Here is a 13072-nt window from a genome sequence, read left to right on the forward strand (position 1 = left end):
CCGAAGGGCCGCCCGGGCTCCGCCGCGAAAAGTCCCCTCCGAAGGGTGCCTCTTTCCCTTGACGCTGCTGCTACTCTATCTAGGTCGTCGTCCAAAACTTGCAAACGGTCCCCCGCTCCCAGTGACAGTGCAGCTGTCGAAAGGCCCCTCCCCGGCCACACAGCTTCCCCCGCAAAGCCAGGGAGCCCGTGCACGAGACCCTCCGCCGGGGTCAGATCCCCTCGCCATCTGAGCCGACCACGCGAGGGTCACCGAGGCTGGGGGCGACCCGGGGCTGGCGTCTGCGCAGTCCCCCCGCCTCCCCGCCCAGAGGAAAGGACGGGGGTGGGCAGCGACCTGTCTTCCCTCCTCCCGCCCTTGCCCCACCCGGCTCCATCCCCACGCAGGGTGGCCTGTCGTGCAGGGCGCCGGAGGGGGCTGACGACAGGTGGACGGACGTCAGGCGACAGGCCTGAAGGGAGGCGTGGGTCGGGTGACCGGCTGCGCCCAGGTGCCACAGCCAGAGCCCGCTTCCCTGGGGTATGATTATCAACAACAACGACGGCCCTGGTACTGTGCCCGTATCAAAGGACGGGCCCACCTGCGGACTACGATGATGTCCAGGACTGGGATGACGGGCAGGGCGCGGGTGATGTCCAGAGCTGCCCTGGCCGGCTGCAGGGCCCCAGCCCAGGAGGAAGGAGGCTCCAGGGCCGGGGACCGCTGCCGAGGATTCGGGAACGTGGCAGGGTTCGAGCTGAGATCCCCAGGCTGCCTCTCCCCCATCCTCCACCCCTACCCGGCGCTCACCGCTCACTGGTGATGGATTCAGTGTCAGGGCCGGAAACACCGCAGCCGCCAGGTCAGACTCGGTGGCGCCACCCAGCACCTGCTCAGCTGGGCCTGAGAAAGTGGCCACAGGTGAGAACCTATCCTCGCCCGCCTGTTCTCCAGCTTCCTTCTCCTGTTCCAGTCCTCCCGGACCGGGCTTCCAGAACCTGACCCCCTCCCCTCACACCCCTGCGGAAGTGTCTTCCAATTTGAGAATATGAATATATGTACACATATGAATTTTAAACACGTATCTATACTAACTATATATTTTAAAGCCGGGTCCAAAGGTTGCCACGTGAGGGCTGCGGTGGAACAGCCGGCGGATACGCCGCTCTGTGTCCTCGCCTGGGCAGTCCGGCGGCACAGTCAAGGGTGAAGGGTGGTTTAATAGCCACCTGCCTTGGAACGTGGGCCCCGTCCTTCTCGGCCCAGGGGCAGCGCGCAGAGGGTGGCGCTCAGGGCCGGTTACAGCGGAATTCCCGGGGCAAAGGGTCACAAAGAGAGAGGGGCACTGAGGGTTTTTTTTTGCCCTTCCTCTAAATCTTAAAATCATGTTCTGAATTCTATGGAGCCTTTTGTCTTCTGATTCACAGCAGTTTCATTTACTCCAGAAGTGTCTTGACATCTACAGACAGGTAGGCCTCCAGAGTCCACATTTATTTGAATGGTCTACCTCTCAGGAGTCACCACCACAGCAATTCCTTGGTTTGAAACCCAACCCCAAAGCAGAGAACTAATTTTTCCTTGACAGACTAAGAGAAACTTCTGGGTTTATAGACTTCCCAGCCCCTGTCAGCTCTCCTAAAAAGCAGCAGCGGCCCTTTGCCCCTAAGCGATAGCCCTGACCACACATCCGATAAGGCATTTCTCAGCACACAGGTTTCCAACACTCAGGGGGCGATAGAAGGGATGAAGGAGGAGGGGTTAAATAAAATGGCGCGATAGAGACAGAAAGAGAATCTTAAAAATCATTCAGATTCAGGTATTGACTTCAGACATGTTTATTATAATCTTATACAGTCTACATAAATTTGAACTTGTATTTATTTGGGTTCAGTTATATAACATAGCATAATAAAAATCAAAGCACTGGTCCTCTGAAATAAAGCAGGCAATCACCATTCAATAAACACACTTGATTTATTTTGTATAAAAGGGTTAAGTTTACAACTAAACTTTTATAAAAAGTTTAGCATGAATAAGTACATCATTACACTTTGTATGCAGAAATATACATTTCTGCCACTGTACAAGAAAACTCTAATTAAAGAGTTCACAAGGTTTCACTCAATATATATATATTTATATATAAATATATACACAGCATTCAGTAGGCTTGCGTCAAAAAGGTAATTTCTGACCGAAAGACTTCATTTAAGTAACTGAATACTGGATCCTTCTGGTATTCACGCTCCACCTTTGAAAAAAGGCAAAGTCTGCTTAAATTGGGCAATTCCTTGTGATTTTAACGTTTTCGCTCCCCATGGTGGGAATAGTATATAAAGAAAACCTTCCAACTGCAGAAAGGGCATTTAAAAGTCTTTTTCATAAATAACTAATATCACAGTCCATGTCAGAAAACACCCTGGGGAAGTTGATCATTCTTAGTTTTCCTTCCATTTTTAAAAAAGGTCCCTTTGACTTGTTGGCCTCCTTGGGAAAGGGTTGAAAAGTGAGTTCAGCGCCTTAAAAGAGCCTGTGGAGTTGTTGTTGTTATTGTGCAAAGGAAACAAAAAGTCAGCGCCTGCAAAAGACTGGGAGAGAAGGGGGTGTTAGGAGATTTTAACCTAAGGGCAGAGGCGGCAGACTGGTGCCAGGAGGAAGCCGCAGTCTGAACACTTAACCAAACACTCAAACGTTGGGCAAACCCCGGCGTCCAGATGCAACACACACACTCGGCCTGGACAGCGCAAATTCAACATTAAAATAGCAGAGACTCGGGGGAAAAGCTTCCCAACGCCATCTCTTATTTGGATCTCCAACGGCAGTGCTCACAGGCGCCAGTCTGCTTCTTGTAACAATTATTTGATTGAAAACAGCCCTTTCGTTAACAGATAGGGAAGTCGGAATCCCACATCACAGGGTCTGAGGCACAGGGCAGCAATGCTCGGGTTAGCTGAATCCCAGAGGGCTGCAGTTTTTGGGAAGGAGGATCCCTATGGAATTTGCGGCGATAAGATTAATTATATGGAGGTTAGTACCTCATAGTACCAGAGCGATAGCAGAAAACAGCCGGAGTGTGTTACATGCCCACAGAAGCCAGTACACATTTGTCTCCACCACCTTCAGAGTAAGTTACTGGCATCATTTTTTTTTTTTAAGGAAAATGTCGTGGGATTTTGAGTAACAGGAGCTAGAGGCCCCTTCATGTCTAGAGTACGTGTAAACAATGTACTACGTGTAATACAACGAAGTACACATTCATTTACCAAGCCAAAAATTTTACAGATACGCAAGTACACACGCGCGCGCGCGCACACACACTCCAAGCGCCAGTTCAACGCGAGGCACAAGCGAACACTCACCATTTATTCAGCCACAGAGCGCTTTGCTGTCATTTGACATTAACTCAGAAGGGAATTCAGAAGCCTGCGAGAAAGGAGATAAGAGGCACAGCGTTAGACAATCTTAAGGAGAAAGGACCTTTTTTAAAACAGCTTTTTTTTAAAACAGCAAGTTCCATTAAATACGTTAATGCTACGTTCAGACTCAAAGACAGATGCATTAACAGGTCAGAACTTACCAGGAATTTCACGCACGACTCAATCTACACCATATTTGTAAATAATAACGATAAAGTTATTAGCTCCTCTGTAAGTCACCGACTACGGCCGCCCGTCTGGACAATGGCTCTGCCAGGGGCAGCCCGGGCATCGCTGGGGGTGCGCGGCAGCGAGCGGGGCATTGGGAGCAGGTCTTACCTGAAAGGACAGGATGCTGATGTCCGTGTTTAGGGTGGTCAGCGGCGTCCTGGACGCCTGGCTCTGCCCGGGTCGCTGGTGGTGCAGGCTGACAATAGTGGGGTGCGAGTCCAGGGCGATCTGCAGGTCCAAGATGTAGTCGATGACGTGCTGCAGGATTTCCATCTTGCTCACCTTCTTGTTCTGGGGGATGCTGGGCACCAGCTCCTTGAGCTTGGAGTAGCAGTCGTTCATGTTATACAGCAGGCTCATCGGGTCGTCCACCGGGGTTTTGCTCCGGGAGATGCCCAGACTGTGGTCCGAAAGGCTGTTTTTCCTAACGGACCTCACTGGACTGAAGGCTTTCATGCTGATCGCGGGGAAGGAGAGACCGGGAGGAGGGAGCGGGCTGCCCCGGAGCTCAGTCCGCCGCCGCCGCCGTCGTCGCCGCCGCCGCCGCCGTCTGCGGAGCTACCTGTCCTCGGTACCGGGCTCGGCTCAGAATGAAGCTGAGAGCCCGGCCCGGCGGCTTTTATTAGGGCTCGCCGGGGCAACACGATCCGGCTTCCCTGCGTCCCCATTGGTGGAAGGCAGCGTGTCCATCAGGCCTGGCGGGCTCTCTCATTGGCGGGCGCAGGCGCGAGGCGAGCGCTCGGTCCTTCCGCGTTCGCAGCCAATCCCCGCGGGGTGGGCGGGGCGGGCGCGAGCCCAGCTCGGTTGGTAAATAGAGTACAGTAAGCGCCGGGCCGGAGGGGAGCGGAGGGGAGCGCAGGGGAGCTCAGGGGAGCACAGGAGAGCACAAGGGAGGGGGAGGACAGCGGAGGAGAGGAGCGGAGAACAGGGAGAAGGCGGTCGCGGACAGGGTGGGGGAGGGGGAGACGGAGACCCCGGGAATCTTAATGTGCATCTTAATTCTACTCCCAATGGCTAGGCAGGACCCTCCCCTTAAGGTGTCCACCGACGAAGCCTCTACACCTCGGAGCTCTCAGCATCCCTAAAATCACAGCGACACAGGCTAGGTCTGCACAGCAGAGGGAAAGTCACCACCATTCCCTGCGCCTCACGGAATGTCAAGATAGAAAGCATTTCTGAAGAAAGTGAAAACGCAAAATAAGTTTGCCGTCGACAAGTGACTTTTGTAGAGTGAGTTCGGTCTCTTAAGATAAGGAAAAGCTTTGTAAAAAACAAAACCAAAAACACCCACGCGCGCATTCAGCGACAGGTTTAGTGTGGGATCGTGCAACCCGGAGTAACGCAGGAGGCATTATTGTAAACTCTGTAAAATGAGTACTTATTGGAAACCATGCTGATCGCTAAGGAGCTCTGAGAGGCAAGACTCTGGGTTCCTTTTCTTGAACTGGGAAGGCTATTATAATGATCCTAGTAATCGGAAATCATTAGGAAAACTTGTATACTGAAGCTGTATTTATATACGCTGCCCTTGAGAGGCTGCTGACCTGTGTCCTGCAATGTAGGTGGCAAAGTAAGGTGATTAATTATGCACAAATCGTGATTTCTGGTGTCACATTCCAGCGCCTGCTGTATTTTTAAATTTTTGTATAGGTAGGTGGCCCCAGCCATTGGTCGATATCTTCACACTATTTAAGAAAAAAAATCCGTCAGGTACCAGGTTGGGAATCTTTTCAGCACTAGGACTGGAGGCAGCTTCAGTTTGTGTCTCCCCCGCCCCTTTTTTTTTTTCTAGACGTATTTTAAGACCTCATTCCTGCGGTCTAAATAAAAAAAAAAAAGGTTGCAGTTATTTACTCTAATCCTTTTCAGTAAATTCACACATAATTCTAGCTTAACTGAAGACTACAGTAAATTAGTTGTGTGTTTTGAAAATCATATTTCTCTGTAATATGCTAGAAAATCTGAGAAAAGATTATATTGGTAAGTTTACTTTTTTGTCTCAATCTCCATCCACCTCCTCTGCATTTAAGAAAGAGGAAGAGGGCAGAACTGGAGAAAAAGCAAAGCTTAATAATGCGGATACAGTATTTTCTCCTTCAGTGAATGATTAATTCCTTGCCGGTGAGCCAGCTGGTCTGGTCTCAGACACCAGTTGCAGCCATGTGCCTGCCCCACGGCTTCTCTTTAGGGAGGGAGAGTTGGTGGCGCGAGGGTGGATGTCACTTTCAGAAAATCCAGCCACTTCAGTTTGGAGGACGGGAGATGGTGGTTTCCTGACCAGCAGAGAAATCTGCTCAGGGCCTGGCCGGGTAAAGGCTGCCTGCGACTCTGTTCCTGACAGTATTCCATTAACAACCTCTTCTCTGATATTAAGTCTGGAAATGATTTCATACCCGAGTCCCCGACAGTTCGAGCCTTTTGATGTACTTTGTGTGCATGTGTTTCTGTCACATACGTGCCACAGTGGAACAGATTTTGTTTTGACACTATTTTGGTTCATGATGTTATACTTTGACTATTTTACAATAATAGCCAACGTAAACAAACATCTTTGGGATTCTCAAATTATTACTTGTGATTCTTGGACATTGCAGCTCTGAGATACTGACGCGTTCCTAGCTTTTTCCAAGGACACCGTATGTTAACATCCGTGCCAGCCTCATTATCCCTACAGTCAGGCTCTGGGCTGGTTCCTAATGTGCGTTGTGCAGGATTACTTTACACACTTGCAAAGCTGATCGAGGCACTGCCTTCTCCCATGATCATTTTTGTACCCTGATGCAGTAAAATAGCTAAATATGGTTAAAGTTTTCTGGTGTTTCTTTCTTTAGCGGCCATGTCAGAGTCCAGTCAGCCTGATTGTGTTGAATTCGATTCGATTGGCACGCTACCCAGTTCTGCATTCATTTAAAGATCATTTTAAGGGGATTATGAGGCTGTATAAGTCAATGATTTAAAAAAAAGGCTTGAGTTACTAATATGTCTATCTCAGCAAACCCAATACAAAATTACCTTTAAAATTAGGCTTTCATCGGGAAAACGGTGTTGGAGCATTTTCGGGGTGGGTTACAAGGCATTGAAAAATCTGTCAATTGGTGTCTCAGTGGGTTTGCATTTGAGGACTCTTAAAGCTGCAGAAAGGGCCCTGGATTTGCTGGATCCGTGGCTGGTGGGAAGGTGTGAATGGCTTCCGGTGTGTGGGGGGGGTGGAGATGCAATTCCCCCCCTACACACACACCCACTTAAAGCCACACGCCTGCCCTGGAAGTACCCCTAACCTGGTTCCAGGGCTCACTCCCTCGGTCTCCACCCCGGGCTCGGCCGCCGGCTCCCAGCGCGTCCAGCCCCTCGCTGTGATCAGAAGCAGCTCCGGGCCGGGCGCACCGGGCCGGCTGGGCCGCCTTTGCAATCCCCGCGTGATGCAACGGGGGGCGGGAGGAGCCTGCGGGGGGCCGGGGGGGGCGGTCTCAAGGTCCTCCCTGCACATCTGGCACGATTGGGAGCGCTCGCCTTTCTTTCCCCCGGTTTTGTTCTCACAGCTGTGTCCATTCCGCCCGTGACCCCCCGAGTGATCCCTGACAGGTGATGAATTGGCAGCGGCGGCGGCGGCGGCAGCGCGAGGGCCAGGCCGCGGCGGGGCCGGAGCCGGAGCCCCGGAGCAGACTCTCTGGCGCCAGGCGCGTGACGCCGCCCATTCACGCCGCCCTGCAGCCTTGTCCTCGCGGCGCCGCTCAGGCGGCTGCCATGGCAACCGCGCCGTCACTCAGCGCGCGCGCCCAGCTGATCAATGCCTGCGAGGCCCGGCCGTCCCAGGCTCGCCCCGGCCGGGCCGCCCGGCCCGCGAGCACCTGCAGCCGCTGCACGTCTTAAGTTTCGAGCGATTTGGGGGAAGGAAGGACGACCGAGAAGAAAAGAAAAGGGGGGTTGGGGAGAGAAGAAAAAAAAAAAGCCGGGAGAGGGAGAAGAAAGAAATCTTCCTTGTGCAGAAGGAGGCGTAATGTGGCTTAGAGGTTGCCAAAGCAAAAAAAAGGTTTTGCTTTATTTTATTTGTTTTTGCAACCGAGGCGTTCAGGGTGGGGCTGGCGCGAGGGTTAGGGCGGATGGGGAGAAGGTGACTGTCTTAGTGGATGTCGAGATTTATTTGCTCCTTTGGATCCTCACGGGGATGACTTTGATGCTGGACTCCCCAAAATACCTTTGAAGGACCCCTCACCCCCGCACCCCTACTGTCCCCTGCCTTCCTCCTCGGAACCCTCGGAGGTTGCGCTAAAAACCCTCAGATTTTTCCAGAACAGCCCCCCACCCCGCCCCCCGGGAGGCGGGAGGATGTGCAGCCTGGTTCCGCGGCTCCCAGCCTCTGAGCGCAGCGGACCCGCGTCTGCGCCCTCATTACCACTACAAAGACGGGCAGGCTTAGCCCCTTCCCAATGCTGCGTTTTCAGCAGAGAACATCAAGAGGCCAGAAAGTTCCAAGTCAGCCCGCGGACGCAGACGCCTCCTCGGTCCCGGCTTTATCTCTAGGGAAAGTTCCAGTTTAAGAACCAGATGCCAACATTCCCGGACAGTTTATGGCATCCGGATCCCTCAAGGGTGTGCATCTGCAGTTTAGAGTGCTAGCAGCAATTATTTATCGTCTGTCCTGGAGAGGAGCTCCTGAACGTGGATGTCCTCTGCTGGCCCCGACACCGCGGGGGTGGGCCACTGCTGTTCCCGATCCTGTTATCTGGTTTAGCGGAGTTTGTTGTGGTTTTCGAGGAAACAGCATCTGGATTACATAAGGGTTCAAGTTTTTGCTTTACTTGTTTATTTAATACCTTGGCAAGAGGGAGCCCTTACCCTGAAACCAGATAACCGAATTTGGGTTTAAAACAGCCTTAGATGGGGGGCAAAGCGAGGGGAAGAAAATGAGCAAAACCACAAAAAGCAAACAAGGGGATGTTTATTTTTCTCCCTTCGGGTAGTTTTGAAGACCTGCCTAACCTCTTCTCGTTCTTGTCGCACACAGCTAATAAATTGCACTAACAAAGCGCTTCAGCTACTACAATGGCTTAGCAGTCGTTCCTCCCCCGCGCCGCCGCCGTCCCCATCCCGGCCCTAATTCCTTCTAGGATTCGCGCGCGGTCCTGTTTGCCCAGAGATCTCAAGAGCACCAGGAAAAACGCCTTGCTAAAGCCAATTGCTTTCAACCGTCTGATCTCCTTGTAGGGAGATCACCTTTCAGCCCCGTTCAAAGAAAGCAAAGTTTGGGAAGTTTGGCAGAGGGGCCGATTTAACTACCAGCACGGCAAATATTTAGTTACAAATGCTGTGAAGTGCCCCGATTTGTGGGCGCGTTTAGCTTTCACAAAGGATTTTCCTGTGGCTTTTGTTCCGGTCACCAAATTAAAAAAGAAAATTAACTTGAGCGAGAGATAAGGTCTTGCAAAACAATCCCGGGCCGCCCGCGAGCAGGCGGGCGCGGGGCTGGCGTCGCCGAGTCTGCGCCACCCCGGGGCGCGCGTCGCGGGGTCCGGCCCCCGCGGGGAGCCCGGGTCACCGCGGGGACCCCGGGCCGCCGCCCACCGTGCTCCCCCCGCAGGGGACGCGGCGCCCGGGCCGCGGGGGCTGCCCACCGGCGTCCGTGGGAATCCGCAGCAGCCCTCTCTGGCCAGCGACGAGGGCGGGCTTGTCCGGAATCAAGCTGCATCTCAATATTATAATGCGGCACCAAAAGTAAAACCCGAGGCCCGGCTGGCGAGTCCCTAACAAGAAACACATTGTGCGCTTTTTTTTTTTCTTCTTTCCCCTTTTTGGCCGAAGCCACATTTGCGCGCCGGCCGCGATGCCGAGCGCCAAGTCCACGACTTCAGAGGGGAGGAACCCGCCCGCCCCGCACCGCGTGCGCGCCCGGCCCCGGCTGCCGCCTCGCCGCGCCCCGCCGCCCTGTCCCGCAGACAGGTCAGGGGCTCAGGCCGGGGCCGGGGCGCGCTCGGCGGACACGCGTCCTGCGCCCGCGGTGCTTCGGCCACTGCCCTTTCCCGACCCGAGAGGCCGCCGATGGGGCACTGCTGGCACCCAGGAGGCGCCAGTACGGGTACTTCTGATCACTGGCCGCTCAAGTCGGCTGGTGGAGAGAATTTGTTTTTCAAGTGGTAACACACTTCTCTCCACGCCCGCACCCTCACCATCCCCACGTCTTTGAGGCTTTCACTCCCAGAGTCTACCCTCCCACTTGCCTAAAAATGACAATTTACAACATCCCTTCTCCCCAGCTGGAAACAGCACAAGGGTCCTGCAAGCCCCTTGATGCCTGTCACATGTCACTGCTACCCCTGTCTGCGGGAGGTGACAGGACCTAGGGCTGCGTTTTCAGGGAGGTGAGTGCCGGGGACCCAGCCAGCAGGGGGGACCTGCTGGGGCTGGAGCAGTCCCTGGGCACCCATCCTCAGCTCAGCCAGGATCACGCCGTCTTCCCAGCGCCGCGGATGCCAGGGCCCTCATATGTTTCAGTGCTGGGGCTGCCCATCAGCTGGACCCTGGAGGAAAGGCCGGTTGGATTAAGCGGTACCTTTTATCTTAACCGTCTCTGCCTTTCCCGGAGTCTTTGTGAAGAGCATAGAGACATCATATTTCTAAGAAAAAAGGGCAACGTGATGGCCCTCTTTAACGAAGGGGAGGTTGCGACTTCCCTGGTGGTGCAGTGGTTAGGAATCCGCCTGCCAATGCAGGGGACACGGGTTCGAGCCCTGGTCCGCGAAGATCCCACGTGCTGCGGAGTAACCGAGCTAGCTCAACTACTGAGCCCGTGAGCCACAGCTACTGAACCTGTGTGGCGCATCTACTGAAGCCTGTGTGCCTAGAGCCCCGTGCTCTGCAACAAGAGAAGCCACCACAATAAGAAGCCCGCGCACCGCAACAAAGAGTAGCTCCAACTAGAGAAAGCCCTTGCGCAGCAACAAAGACCCAATGCAGCCAAAAATGAAAGTAAATAAATTTTAAAAAATAATGAAAAGTGAAAACCACAGATGAAATCAAATTTAATTTAAAAAATTTAAAAAAAGATTCACATTGGGTAAGAATAGTCATTTACAAGCCCATCATAGCTCACTTGTTTTACTCTTCAACTTGACCCCACAAGTTAGGAAAGGCAGATGCTGTCCCCGTTTTGCAGAGGAAGAAACTGAAGCACAGAAGAATAACAGATCCGTCTGTGAGCCCACACTCCCTAGAACAGTACCCTGTGATGATCCAGAGGTGTGTGACCTTGACCCCAGGTGGGATATTGATTACTTTTTTTACCTTAAAATTTGTTCCAGTCTTGCAGGGAATTTATAAAACACTTTGTTCTCACCTTCCTCAGAAGTTAACACTGAGTGACTGAGCCTGATTCTTTATTAACAAAAGTTCAACTCAGGCCTGAGGACTTTACACCTTAGTGTATGTAACAATCACCTTTACAAGCAGAGTCCTGCAGCCCATCTCAAGAAATTCTGATTAATTGGGTTTGGTGAGTAGCCCAGGAAACAGCCCGAGGAGACACTGATGCAGGTGGTGCAGGCACCACACTCTGAGAAGCTTCAGGTAAGCAACTGGCCTCTTAAATCAATCCTGCAGTTGGTGCGGTTTGCCTACGGGTGAGAATGAGCCATCTTAGACCTCTTGAGGACCCGTACATTTGTTTTGAGAAAACCCAAGAGGGCAAGGGAAATTTATTATATTTACCCGCATTTTTACCTTCTCCCGTGTTCATTCTTCCTTCCTGATGTTCCAGTATTCTTTCTTTTGTCATTTCCTTTCTTTTTCAAGGGCATCCTTTAGACATTCTTTAAGGGTAGGTCTGCTGGTGACCAGTTGTCTTAGTTTTCCTACATCTGAGAAGGTCTTGTAATCCTCTCGATTCCTGGAGAACGTTTTTGCTGGATCTAGACTTCTGGGATAGAGTTCTTTCAGCATTTGACATGTTGTGCCACTTCCTTCTGGCTTCCATGGTTTCTGATGAGAAATCTGCTGTTCTTCAAGTTGCTTTTTCCTCTGTAGATAAGGTGTTATTTCTCCTTGCTCTTTTTATCTTTGGTTTTCAGAAATTTGTCCATGATGTATCGTGGCATGGCTTTCTTTCTTTTTCCAGTTTGAGGGTCTCTCAGCTTCTTGACTCTGTAGGTTTAAGTCTTTTGCCAAATTAGGAAAAATTTCAGCCATTATTTCTTCACAATCTTTTTCAACCCCTCCCTCTTTCTCTCCTTCTGGGGCCCTGATGACAAGAATGTTAGATCTTTTTGCTATAGTCTCACAGGTCTATGAGGCCATGTCCGTTTTTTTTTGTTGTTGTTGTTTTTTTGTTTTTTTCTTTTGTCTACTCTCTCTCTCTCTCTGTTGTTCAAATTGGGTAATTCCTATTTTTCTATCTTCAAGTTCAGTGATTCTTTTCTCTGTCCTCTCCATTTTGCTTTTGAACCCATCCAGAGCATTTTTTGCTTTGGCTACTGTATTTTTTAGTTCTAGAATTTCCATTTGGTTCTTCTCTGTATCTTCCATGTCTTTACTGAAATTTCCAATTTTTTTCCTTTTTTGGAGCATATTCATAATTGCTTCTTGAAAGACTTTGATGGCTGTTGTAAAACCCTTATTAGTTAATGCCAGCATCACGTCAACTCAGTGTTGGCAACTGTGGTCTTTTCTCATTCAAGTTGAGCTTTTCCCGGTTCTTGGTATGAAGAGTGATTTTTGCTTGAACCCTAGACTTTTTGGGTGTTATGAGACTCTGGATCTTACTTACACCTTCTGTTAGAGCAGGTCTCTGCTGACACTACCCTGGCTGCAGGGGAAGAGATGCCTCCTCCTGTACCTACACTCTGGGGGCTGAAGACCTCTTACCTCTGGAAGGGAGTGAACGCCCCAGCTTTTCACTCAGCCTGCTCTGAGACCACCCTGTGGGGAGCGGAAACAGTGCCAGGTTACTGCTGGGTGAGGGTGAAAGTCCAGGCTCGCACATGATCTCTCTTAACACTGTTGAGGGGGCTCATTGCTGACTAGCAGGGCAGCTGCCTCTGCTCCCAACCCCACCATCTGTAACACCACCCTATTGTAGAGGGAGGCTGAGATGGAGGTGCCTCATGACAGCAGGGTGAGGGTGGAAATGTAGGCTCTCCACTTGGCCTTTGCTGATGGGGCTGGAGTTGGTGCCCCAGTTGTATCTGTGGTGCTTTTTTAGAGTAGTATAGTTATTGTCTAGACATTTTCTGTCTTGCCAGGCTGCATCGTTCCTGGTTCGTTGCTTGAGAGGGCAGGCTTTTCTTGTTTTCTCTCTTGTCGGTGTCCATTGGTGTTTCTGGGTGCCTGCTTCCCCAGCACCTGGTCCAGGATATAAGAGGCACAAAGGAAACCCAGGGAAGACACCACCATGTCCTTCCTTGGGCTCCACAGTCACCAGCCAGCCTGCTCTTCTCTCCACCTCTCAGAGTCGGCTG

The 13072-nt window shown here is 51.7% G+C and overlaps 1 protein-coding gene across 1 annotated transcript; it reads right to left on the reverse strand.

Annotated features, from left to right (window-relative positions):
* Window positions 1–1798: 1798 nt before the first annotated feature.
* Window positions 1799–4216, reverse strand: ID2 (inhibitor of DNA binding 2). The gene is made up of 3 exons (XM_081254075.1): window positions 3735–4216; window positions 3339–3402; window positions 1799–2567 (listed from the first exon to the last, which is right to left on the reverse strand). Exons 1-2 carry the CDS (start codon window positions 4080–4082, stop codon window positions 3346–3348), a joined length of 405 nt encoding a protein of 134 aa, XP_081110201.1. The 5' UTR covers window positions 4083–4216; the 3' UTR covers window positions 1799–2567; window positions 3339–3345.
* Between the last annotated feature and the right edge of the window lie 8856 nt (window positions 4217–13072).

Source organism: Mesoplodon bidens (assembly GCF_964165515.1).
Source record: "Mesoplodon bidens genome assembly, chromosome: 14".
NCBI classification, from domain to species: Eukaryota; Metazoa; Chordata; class Mammalia; order Artiodactyla; family Ziphiidae; genus Mesoplodon; species Mesoplodon bidens.

What these genes read in the sequence shown, in the direction of transcription:
- ID2 (XM_081254075.1), bottom strand. Translation starts at nt 4,082, where the DNA reads ATGAAAGCCTTCAGTCCAGTGAGGTCCGTTAGGAAAAACAGCCTTTCG. An exon ending in TCAGCATCCTGTCCTTTCAG is followed by an intron (nt 3,403 to 3,734) that starts GTAAGACCTGCT and finishes CCTTTCTCGCAG; the next exon opens with GCTTCTGAATTCCCTTCTGA.